This window comes from Oncorhynchus mykiss, chromosome 12 (assembly GCF_013265735.2).
Source record: "Oncorhynchus mykiss isolate Arlee chromosome 12, USDA_OmykA_1.1, whole genome shotgun sequence".
NCBI lineage: Eukaryota > Metazoa > Chordata > Actinopteri > Salmoniformes > Salmonidae > Oncorhynchus > Oncorhynchus mykiss.
In genome coordinates this window covers 69,166,428-69,178,694 of record NC_048576.1, presented here as the reverse complement: position 1 = coordinate 69,178,694, position 12,267 = coordinate 69,166,428, and the positions used below count along the sequence as shown (strand labels likewise).

At 40.4% G+C, this 12,267-nt stretch overlaps 1 protein-coding gene and 1 long non-coding RNA gene across 3 annotated transcripts; both read right to left on the bottom strand.

Annotated features, from left to right (window-relative positions):
• Positions 1–2,725: 2,725 nt before the first annotated feature.
• Positions 2,726–7,176, bottom strand: LOC110538148. 2 transcript variants are annotated; one of them, XR_002475702.2, is made up of 3 exons: positions 6,880–7,176; positions 6,173–6,280; positions 2,726–3,024 (listed from the first exon to the last, which is right to left on the bottom strand). It is a non-coding gene; the product is annotated as an uncharacterized LOC110538148 (long non-coding RNA). The 2 variants fall into 2 exon arrangements; XR_005035121.1 differs by lacking the exons at positions 6,173–6,280; positions 6,880–7,176 and adding an exon at positions 4,861–4,922.
• Positions 7,177–9,806: 2,630 nt separating this feature from the next.
• LOC110538147 (60S ribosomal protein L19) lies at positions 9,807–12,267 on the bottom strand. The gene is made up of 6 exons (XM_021624778.2): positions 12,201–12,267; positions 11,268–11,374; positions 10,982–11,104; positions 10,721–10,841; positions 10,204–10,314; positions 9,807–10,011 (listed from the first exon to the last, which is right to left on the bottom strand). The coding sequence occupies exons 1-6, from the start codon at positions 12,203–12,205 to the stop codon at positions 9,885–9,887; spliced, it is 594 nt and encodes a 197-aa protein (XP_021480453.1). The 5' UTR covers positions 12,206–12,267; the 3' UTR covers positions 9,807–9,884.

Genomic DNA, 12,267 nt, shown 5'->3' with positions numbered 1-12,267 from the left:
CTGTAATTTTCATCATAGGTACACTTCAACTATGACAGACAAAATGAGAAAAGAAAATCACATTGTATGATTTTTAAATTATGGTGGAAAATAAGTATTTGGTCACCTACAAACAAGCAAGATTTCTGGCTCTCACGGACCTGTAACTTCTTCTTTATGAGGCTCCTCTGTCCGCCACTCGTTACCTGTATTAATGGCACCTGTTTGAACTTGTTATCAGTATAAAAGACACCTGTCCACAACCTCAAACAGTCAAACTCCAAACTCCACTATGGCCAAGACCAAAGAGCTGTCAAAGGACACCAGAAACAAAATTGTAGACCTGCACCAGGCTGGGAAGACTGAATCTGTAATAGGTAAGCAGCTTGGTTTGAAGAAATCAACCATGGGAGCCATTATTAGAAAATGGAAGACATACAAGACCACTGATAATCTCCCTCGATCTGGGGCTCCATGCAAGATCTCACCCTGTGGGGTTGATGATGATCACAAGAACGGTGAGCAAAAATCCCAGAGCCACACGGGGGGACCTAGTGAATGACCTGCAGAGAGCTGGGACCAAAGTAACAAAGCCTACCATCAGTAACACACTACTCCGCCAGGGACTTAAATCCTGCAGTGCCAGACGTGTCCCCCTGCTTAAGCCAGTACATGTCCAGGCCCGTCTGAAGTTTGCTAGAGAGCATTTGGATGATCCAGAAGAAGATTGGGAGAATGTCATATGGTCAGATGAAACCAAAATATAACTTTTTGGTAAAAACTCAACTCGTCGTGTTTGGAGGACAAAGAATGCTGAGTTGCATCCAAAGAACACCATACCTACTGTGAAGCATGGAGGTGGAAACATCATGCTTTGGGGCTGTTTTTCTGCAAAGGGAACAGGACGACTGATCCGTGTAAAGGAAAGAATGAATGGGGCCATGTATCGTGAGATTTTGAGTGAAAACCTCCTTCCATCAGCAAGGGCATTGAAGATGAAACGTGGCTGGGTCTTTCAGCATGACAATGATCCCAAACACACCGCCCGGGCAACGAAGGAGTGGCTTCGTAAGAAGCATTTCAAGGTCCTGGAGTGGCCTAGCCAGTCTCCAGATCTCAACCCCATAGAAAATCTTTGGAGGGAGTTGAAAGTCCGTGTTGCCCAGCAACAGCCCCAAAACATCACTGCTCTAGAGGAGATCTGCATGGAGGAATGGGCCAAAATATCAGCAACAGTGTGTGAAAACCTCGTGAAGACTTACAGAAAACGTTTGACCTCTGTCATTGCCAACAAAGGGTATATAACAAAGTATTGAGAAAAACTTTGGTTATTGACCAAATACTTATTTTGCATCATAATTTGCAAATAAATTCATTAAAAATCCTACAATGTTATTTTCTGGATTTTTTTTCCTCATTTTTTCTGTCACAGTTGAAGTGTACCTATGATGAAAATTACAGGCCTCTCTCATCTTTTTAAGTGGGAGAACTTGCACAATTGGTGGCTGACTAAATACTTTTTTGCCCCACTATATTTTAAGGGAGACGTAGGAGATCACGTATCAAACAACTTTTTATTAAATGCCTGGGATCAAATATCACTGATTCCTTATGCTGAGAATTTGACTACATTTGCGACAGAAAGTATTGTATTTGGATTGATTATGGATCCCCAGCAAGCACATCCCCACTACTCTTCCTGGGTTCCAGCAACATTAAGGCAGTTCATACAATTTTAAAAACATTACAATACATTCACAGATTTCATACGGTACCAGGGTGAGATGGCTCCAGTATGGAGTTGGGGGGCCAGACACTGGTCTCTACACAATTAGAACTGTTTTAACACCAGATACTGTCTGCTGTGATTTTCTAGTATCTTTCATGCAATTTTTAACCTTGTGACCCATTCCATACATCTGTTGTGTGTCATGGACTTTGCTATAAAATTATGTTGCTCAAACCAGCTCATTGAGTTCTCAATGGTCACCTCCAGGGGGTGATTACTGACCAGCTCCATTACTGCAGTAATTAAGTAATAAAGTTTGATTGTTTTGAAGAAATCTAAAAGTCTCTCCTTTTGATTACAATAATTCCACCACATTCACCTTCCAACCCTAAGCACACAGCCAAGACAAGGCAGGAGTGGCTCCGGGACAAGTCTCTGAATGTCCGAGAGTGCCCAGCCAGAGCCCGGACTTGAACCCAATCGGCAACATCTCTGGAGAGACCTGAAAATTGCTGTGCAGCAACTCTCCATCCAACCTAACAGAGCTTGAGAGGATCTGCAGAGAATAATGGGAGAAACACCCCAAATACAGGTGTGCCAAGTTTGTAACAAGAAGACTTGAGGCTGTAATCACTGCCAAAGGGGCTTCAATAAAGTACTGAGTAAAGGGTCTGAATATTTATGCAAATGTAATATTTCAGTTTTTTATTTTTAATACATTTGCAAATATTTCTACAAACCCTGTTTTTGCTTTATCATTGTGGGGTATTGTGTGTAAATTGATGAGGAAAAAAATATTTTATCAATTTTAGAATAAGGCTGTAACGTAACGAAATGTGGAAAAAGTAAAGTGGTCCGAATACTGTCCGAATGCCCTGTATATCCTCTAAATCCCCTGGTGGGCCATACATCACAACATGCGAAATGTTACGGAAATCCAAACCCATTCCCAGGGATGTTGTTGCCACAACAACTCTATAGTTCCCATCCCCATTAAGAGAAGACACCACTCTTGTCTTGTTCTTTGGTAGAGTTTTACTATGATACATCTCAATAAGTAGGTGTTCAGCTTCATGTTCAGGATCTTTGTCAACCCAAGGGATTTGCCCAAGCTCAGCTTTTAGATAAGCAAACACCTTTCCTAGTACCTCGAGTGAATGACAGTAAATAAATCAAGGCAGTTCAGGGCATTGGCAGGAACCTGCCGCAGTCCAAGCCTAATGTTTGGACTGACAGCTACTTGAGTTGCCCTCGCCATATTCAGGATCTTTGTTAACAGGCGTCTGGAGTCAAGATCACTACCAACACCGGTGTACCTGGAAAACACAGCAAAAGCAGGATTATTATATTTTTAGGGGAACATTGTGTACACATAATGGATCTCCCTAAAAGAACAGTAGTTTTATTTTATTGAGTATCAAAACAGAGTTGTGTGGTTTCAGATAGTTTAGCAGGAAGCAGTCACAGCAAAGATATTTAGTAATAGTTCAATAGATATTAAGCTATTCAAATAAACTATAATGACCAACGAGGGAGAGGACAGGAAGTTAACAATAACTTTTTATGCAATTTGAGTAGTGACAAATTCACTCAACCTTCTTGGTTGAGACCGTAGCTCTCCAAGCCTTTTGAAGCTCTCTAAATGCTGGCTTTCCTTTTCAACCCTCTCCCCTGATTAGGCATAAAACAAACCAGATAAAGAATCTTGATGTCTAATGACTGACGTTAGTAATGCTAACTATTTTAGTTCCATAGCAAATGAGACGTGTATATGCAAGGTTTCTAACCCTATCTTCCTTGATATAACAATAGCCTAGACATTTCATTAGCCATCCTTCACAGCCATACTTATTAGAGGTCGACCGATTATGATTTTTCAACATCGATACCGATTATTGGAGGGCCAAAAAAGCCGATACTGATTAATCGGCAGATTTTTACTTTTTTTAAAAACATTTATTTATTTGTAATAATGACAATTACAACAATACTGAATGAACACAATGAATTTTAACTTAAAATAATACATAAATAAAATCAATTTAGCCTCAAATAAATAATGAAACATGTTCAATTTGGTTTAAATAATGAAAAAACGAAGTGTTGGAGAAGAAAGTAATATGTGCCAATATGCAATATTTGCCATGTAAAAATGTGTGCCATGTAAAATGTGTGCCATGTAAAATATGTGCCATGTAAAAAAGCTAACGTTTAAGTTCCTTGCTCAGAACATGAGAACATATGAAAGTTGGTGGTTCCTTTTAACATGAGACTTCAATATTCCAAGGTAAGAGACTTTAGGTTGTAGTTAATATAGTATTTATAGGAATATTTCTCTCTATACCATTTGTATTTCATATACCTTTGACTATTGGATGTTCTTATAGGCACTATAGTATTGCCAGTGTAACAGTATAGCTTCCGTCCCCTCCTTGCCCCTACCTGGGCTTGAACCAGGAACACATCGACAACAGCCACACTCGAAGCAGCGTTACCCATCGCTCCACAAAAGCCGCGGCCCTTGCAGCGCAAGGGGAATAACTACTCCAAATCTAAAAGCAATTGACATTTGAAACGGTATAAGCGCACAACCAGCTAACTAGCTAGCCATTTCACATTGGTTACACCAGCCATTAGACTGATAGGCTTGAAGTCATAAACAGCGCTGTGCTTGCGAAGATCTGCAGGCAAAACGCACGAAAGTGCTGTTTGAATGAATGATTACGGGCCTGCTGCTGCTCAGTCAGACTGCTCTATCAAATCAGACTTAATTCTAACAGAAATACGGGCCTTTGGTCATTAATATGGTCGAATCCGGAAACTATCATTTCGAAAACAAAACTTTTATTATTTCAGTGAAATATGGAACCGTTTCGGTATTTTATCTAACAGGTGGCATCCCTAAGTCTTAATATTCTTATTACATTGCACAACCTTCAATGTTATGTCATAATTACGCACAATTCTGGCAAATTAGTTCGCAATGGAGCCAGGCAGCCCAAACTGTTGCATATACCCTGGCAATGAACGCAAGAGAAATGACACAATTTCACCTGGTTAATATTGCCTGCTAAACTGGATTAGTAGTTATAACTAGTGATTATGATTGATTGTTTTTTATAAGATAAGTTTAATGCTAGCTAGCAATTTACCTTGGCTTCTACTACATTCACGTAACAGGCAGGCTCCTGGTGGAGTGCAATGGTTAGAGCGTTGGACTAGTTAACTGTACGGTTGCAAGATTGGGACCCCTGAGCTGACAAGGTGAAAATCTGTCGTTCTGCCCCTGAACAACGCAGTTAACCCACCTTTCCTAGGCCGTCATTGAAAATAAGAATGTGTTCTTAACTGACCTGCCTAGTTAAATAAAGGTATAAAAAAATGTACAAAAATGTACAAATAAATAAATAAATCGGAAATCGGCACCCAAAAATACCGATTTCCGATTGTTATGAAAACTTGAAATGGGCCCTAATTAATCGGCCAGTCCGATTAATCGGTCGACCTCTAATACTTATCATTTATTTATAGGCTACATGGACCTCATCCACTGCAATTACGAACAGTCTTTTCTTGTAGACTTCAGATGCCGGCATGTTCCTCCACTTGTCGTTGAGGATCCACGCTTTGGTCTGTCAAACAAACTGACAACGACCGTCCAGTATGTCAGTGTTATTGTTCACCCCAAACTGCATCACCTACTTTACCTGGTCTTCCATCAGCACGATCAACGGAGATGATATGACAATGATAATAGGCCTTTCACGAGCCCCAAAAATTTGTATCAGGGGGCATAGCCGTGGGAAGTAAGGGTGCTGACAAAAAAATAACATCTAAAATAGTAGCATTTGAGAAGTCGCTGGGTAGATAAGTGAGCCACAAAGTGGATGTGATGTTTGTGAATAGCTTAGCCAAGCAAATGCATTTGGACAGTTAACATTTTCAATTTGGCTCTATATACCAGCATTTTAGATGAAATGTTTCATATGAGGCGACAGTAGTCACCTTTTGAAGATATTTGCATTACTATCTGTTTTAAACACTATGCACCTAGTCCCCCATTTGAAGTCATTTGGACAAATTCACTTCTAGTGTATTAAAGTACTCAAAACTTTAGTATTTGGTCCCATATGCCTTGCACACAAATTACTACTTTGTGACTACGGGAGGAGAGTTTAGTAGGAAGGATAGAGCACCCTACTTCAGCTTCTGCGGTCTTTGTGCACAAATGTTGGAATAACACTTGCACTTTTTCTACTAGAACAGACTTTGCTGATAACTACTTTGAGAAAAATGTACTTACTATGATGTGGTTGTCTCGCCAAAGTAAGTCAAAAACTATTTTTCTCTTAATCCCAATACCACACAGTGTTTACGGTTCTTTAGTACCATTCTTATTATTAAAAAAGGAGGTTAGATGATAAAAGTAAAACAAAACAGAAGGACAGGCCGGGGCACACTCACACCACTAGAGTCCATAGCTGTTTGGCATTGGAGCGTTGGTCGCGTCAGCATCGTGGTGTTCTGATGCAGTAGTCGTTGCCTCAGCAGTCTTGTCATAGCAGGCCACTTCTGGAGAGGGTGAAGAAAGCTTCATCAGTAACATCACAGGGGCCAGCTTGAGCCTTTTGGGGGGCCTAAGAGAGTTTGGATTGCGGGGGCCCCTGCCCTCGCGGCAAACATTTGTGCTTCACAACATACTCTTTGGGCTTGGGCCTGGATTATATCTAGCTTTTTAAAAGATGTCTGAGCTGGTGATCCAGACGCTACACTTAACAGCACTATATACAGTTGAAGTCAGAAGTTTACATACACCTTAGCCAAATACATTTAAACTCAGTTTTTCACAATTCCTGACATTTAATTCCCTGTCCTAGGTCAGCTATGATCACCACTTTATTTTAAGAATGTGAAATGTCAGAATAATAGCAGAGAGAATGATTTATTTAAGCTTTTATTTCTTTAATCACATTCCCAGTGGGTCAGAAGTTTATATACATTAAATTAGTAATTAGTATTTCTTTAATCCATCTGGAGGCATTTTGCCTCAATAAGTGAGCCTTCCTTCAAGTGGTCCTTTATTTCTTTCATGTTAACAATTTCTTAAACTTCTATAATAACTCCCTTCCAGTTTGATCCGGCATGCCACTATCAACCACACGTTTACATACCTGCTTGAGTTTGTGAGCCTTCTCATACGAAGAACTTTAGCAGAATCAACCTCTCCTACTTTTCTCTCCAAATCCCCTGGTCAACTTGATCAGACTCACCGCAGTGACCCCATCCTCGTCCTTAAATTTCACCAACACCATGAACTCCACTTATCTCAGTACAACACTGCGAACTGAAAATGCCTCATCGCAACTCTCCTCCGACAAGAACTCCAAAGACTCCTCATGCTTCCTCTTCTTAACCTTTACTCTCACTACTCTACCTCCAACGGTTCCCACTCTACTCCATCCTTACCCCCTACCTTTCCAGACATCTCTGCGCCAGTAACAGTCCAGTGTTGCTCAACCACCTCCACAGGATTTCTCTCTCCAAACCACTTTCATGTTCGTTAAAATTTTGGCAACTAGACATTACATTGAACAGATCTTTCACTGGTCTTCATTCAGCACATTCAGGTGCGAAACATGTATTTTGAGGGCTTCCTTTGTGCAGGGGCAGCTCATTAACCCCCCATACCCATTAGGTCCCTAATTAACACTCATTCACATGAAACAAATGTTCAAATGGGATTAAACAATTCAAAGGAAGTCACATAAGCAAACCAAAACCCAGCACACTAAATTAATACATATTAAAGCGCCTAAGTAGGGAAAATGACTAAATATAATCATAGGTGACATATGCACTAACTGTAAGTCACTCTGCATGAGTCTGCTACAAGAATCAAATCTAAAATTGCGGCGTAAGGCTGACCTTTAAAATATAATTGTTCATCTAAATCAGCATACAGTGGGGCAAAAAAGTATTTAGTCAGCCACCAATTGTGGAAGTTCTCCCACTTAAAAAGATGAGAGAGGCCTGTAATTTTCATCATAGGTACACTTCAACTATGACAGAAAAAAATCCAGAAAACCACATTGTAGGTTTTTTATGAATGTATTTGCAAATTGAGAGATGTTGATTGATGTTGTCCAACATTTGTGATAAATTGGGGTTTGGTTTATCGAACTGTTCGATAAACCAACCTCATTAATCTCGCTCTCTTCTATCAGAATTTAGGAATAGTTACTATTGTGACTCTTGATAAGTTATTAGGTCCCACACGTGAGCGAATTATCGTTCCTTATGACTCTTGACTTGTTAATGAACCTTTCCCTTGCTGATATTCTTACTATAATTTTGTCCTACGGTATATTTTCACAATCTACGTATATACCTCCTTTCCGTTAGTTTCCCTAGGTTCACAAATAGTTTCCATTCATTTATAATAGCCCCCTATATCTCATCTCTTAATTGACCCACTAATATACTCTTGATCAGGTTCCACCTTAGATCTCAATATTAATTAGTTTAAATTGGTAGTGCAGATAACCTAAGTCGTTTCGGACCTAAGTCGCAGAGGACTTTTCCCTTCCTAGGTGGCTTCTAAATCCAATTCCTGTCTTCCAATTGCATAGGACACTACCTATATCAGGGTTCTCTACACAAAATCCTAAAAACAGGTCACCAGATCAGAATGACCATGGATTTTTAAAATTCAATGCCCAAACCACACAGGAGTCATTAAACATATTTCTCCAAATGTAGCCCGATCATCAATTCCCCAAATAAAGTTTTACTGACCTTGTTTGTAGGCTGGGAAAAGCAATGTTCGTGAGATTCCGTCACCGTCTCTGTCAACCTTAGATATATCGGCCTGTTTTTTTAAACTCCAATTTTCAGGTGCCAGGTCTTTAAATAACGGGTCAAGGAGGCAGGCTTCCAATTTATTTGCGAGAGCTCTCAAGTTTTCACAAATACATTCCTTATACCATCCTAAACTACGCACATACATACATACCAACATGGATTTTCTCAGTCTAACCACAGTTTATAACCCCTCAGCTGACAGTTCCAGGCTCCCCCAGACACCATAACCCTGTCCTCATCTCCACATACATTCCTTTCTTCCTAGGTACATGCCATATAACCCCTTCCTAATGAACAAACATTAATACAAGACAGGGTAGAATTCTTGACAGTTATAGTGCAGTATACCTCATTTAGTCATTATAAAAATCCCATAACACAATGGGAGTCATATTAGTGACTAGTGTTGCAAAGTAGGTGCCACAGTGACCACGAGATCATAGCAATGATTCTACAGGATCTGTTTTGTACAACAGGTAGTCCTACCAGGGTCGATGTAATGATAGCTTATTCCAGAGGAAACCCCACTAAAAGGATTGAAAGTGCACAAGTCATACAGCTTTTAATTTTGTACTTGCAAATGTTTGATAATTTCAAATAAACAATTTCACCATTGGCTTTAGATGAGTCAGCTATTGTACAGCTGAAAAGTACATTCTTATTCCATTCCTTTACTTAGATGTTTGTATTAGGTAGTTGTGGAATTTTTAGATATTGCTGTACTGTTGAAACTAGACTCAAGCATTGCCTTAGTCGCATTAACATCTGCTAACCACGTGTATGTGACTAATAATGTATTTTAAAAGGGTAGGGATACTGTCAGTCGGACAATAAAGGGTACCACATACAACCGCACCCCGCATATCCAAACCACTTGAATATCACCAACACTTATCACATTCTAACACCTTGTGACGAGACAGTTCTACCAACTGTCCTCATTGCTCAATGTGGACTCACAAGTTAATAAAAAAACCAAGATTCTTAGCTCGTCATACAGCAAATGTAATGTCATGTAAGGCTTGTCCTGTCAATTTCCTACACGCTTTTTGAAAAGTCTGGACTGAGGAAAAACAGTGAGATCAATCACACAATGTCATTGTGTAGGACAGGTTATATCCTTGTAAATATAAGTAATCCAATGACAGTTCAGAACTGCCCACACAATTGATAAACCCATGAAACCATGTCAGGTAGTGTACATCACAGGTGTGATCAAGTAAGAGTGGACTCAGGGTTGTCTTTCATACACTTTTTATTGTCATCACTTGACAGAGGGAAGGGCAGGAGGTGCATGCCAGGGACAAGAAGCTGTTTACTTCTTGGTGGTCTCCTCCTCCTTTGACAGGGTCTTGATGATCTCCTCTTTCTTTGCTGCCAGGCGCTCCTCTCTGCGCTTACGGGCCTCCTTTGTCTTGGAACGACGGGCCTCAGCCTGGTCACTGCAGAGAGAAAAGTGGTCAAACACGAACTTATCTTTTGGCTGAAAACAATATATATATAATATAAACACTCCCATATAAAAGATCTGCTTTCAAGTGCTCATCAGCTCAGTTCCTTCTCCACTAATACAAAACATTGCACATAGAAAAGTCTAAGGCAGATGGGAGTTGTAGTTTTGGTTTTAGACTTACCACAGAAGCTTCTTGCGGGCCTTGTCTGCCTTCAGCTTGTGGATGTGCTCCATGAGGATACGCTTGTTCTTGAACACATTACCCTTCACCTTAAGGTAGAGACTGTGGTACCTGTGGGGAAGGGGCAAAACAAGATGAGCAAATTAATCTAGAATACCAACAATATACGCTTTAAACAATTAAATACAAACAAAATGAATAATTTAGCAATTAATGAACTACATTTGAAATTCCTTCCTACATCAAATAGGAATTTGAACAGGGGTTAATCAGATAGCCAAGAGAAACATGACATCAAATTTCAACAAAGTTTGCAAAACCATTCTCAGGAAACATGTTTACCATTATAACTCTGGGTTGATTGTTAGCCATTATCGCTAGCAAGTTCAGCCTAGGCTAGTAGAGTTAGCTAGTTCAACATAATCCATGTGCAAGAGACATCCTTGAAATGGACACAATAGGAGTTGCTATATACCTTGTGAATCTGTATACTCGAGGGTGGATGTGGAGAACTTACATGTGCCTGTCAATCTTATGGGACTCCCTGTAGCGACGGAGAAGACGACGCAGGATTCTCATGCGACGCATCCAAGACAGCTTCTCTGGCATACGGGCGTTGGCTGTACCCTTTCTCTTACCTGGTAGGGTGAGCAGAGGAAAGGATGGTGTTAGGCCTGAGATTAATACACCCCATAATTCACAATCCTGTTTTCAGTACAAATCAGTTACGTAAATAAAAACATCACTAGTCGATATAGCTACCACAGCATTCACTCACCGATTCCTGTGTGCCTTCCCTTGCGACGCGCCAGCGTGTTCTTGCGGCAGCGGGCGCGAGAGTGCACCGTGACAGGCTTGCGGATGATAAGACCATCCTTTACCAGTTTACGGATCTGCTGGCCTGAGGGGGGACAGAAAATATGGGTTAGACAAAGCAGGTGAATTTACAGCAAAAAAAATTATCAATATTTAGTCAACTACTGGGTAGATTATGCACAGGCTACATTAACTTCATCACATAGTACCAGAATAATGTGCAAAACACAAATTGGCTGAATCCTTACGGGAGTTGGCGTTAGCAATCTCATTGGTCTCGTTTGGGTCCAGCCATACCTTCTTCTTGCCACAGCGCAGGACGCTGGAGGCAAGCCTCTTTTGAAGCCTGAGCATGCTGGGTTAGAAATTAAGAGTTAGCTAACGCATTACATTGTGTGTAACGCATAACTATGTTGTTAACAACATAACTTAAATGTTTGTAGTGTGAACAGGGGCTAATCACAAATTTGAGCAGTTTGCGAAACCATTCTCAGAATCATCATATTATCCTTTATCCTATATAACTCCGGGTTCATTGTTAGCCATTAGAGCTAGTTAGATGACTAAGAGTTACCTTGGCTGCAACTGGGCTAACGTTACTCGACGTCGGGCTAGTAACGTTAACTACTATAGTCGTATAGCTAAATATCATCCACACGGTTACGGTTCTTAGAAAGTGACATGGTTGACACTGAATCTTACAAGACACAAGTAACCAGTTCGCTAATACAAAGCACCGGGGAACATCAGTCAAAATCGGGAGACCAGTGTCCAAGTAGGTGTAGGTAATGTTAGCTGGCAAATGCTAACAAAATGTGGTAGACCAAATGTCAACACTCAGATTATATGTAACATGGATATCGTTGATACCAACTATATGGGAATCAGACGTGTTTTAAACGATCATAATCTAGTCAGCTATGATAGCAAAGGGGTTTAACGTTAGGCCTGAATGCCTCGTCTCAGAAATCTTGGTCGACAACATGGCCTCCCTGGCTCGGAACATCGTGTGGCACATTTAAATGAAATGTAGCTTTTCCAATATGAAATTTGTTAAGGGACTTTGACGCTAGTGTCGCGTAAAAATGCTGGGACAACCTTAGTAAACGTTTAATGGGCAATTCATGTTTATTTTATAAAAAATATGCGAATTTGGACTCGCACAAAGTCGGTTGGCTTACCTCATGGCTGCTACTGCAATAGAAAAAGGAAGAGTCGAGGGACGGACAGGGCCGTACCATTAAAGCT

What these genes read in the sequence shown, in the direction of transcription:
- LOC110538147 (XM_021624778.2), bottom strand. An exon ending in GATTGCTAACGCCAACTCCC is followed by an intron (nt 11,105 to 11,267) that starts GTAAGGATTCAG and finishes GTCCCCCCTCAG; the next exon opens with GCCAGCAGATCCGTAAACTG. An exon ending in GGGAAGGCACACAGGAATCG is followed by an intron (nt 10,842 to 10,981) that starts GTGAGTGAATGC and finishes TCACCCTACCAG; the next exon opens with GTAAGAGAAAGGGTACAGCC.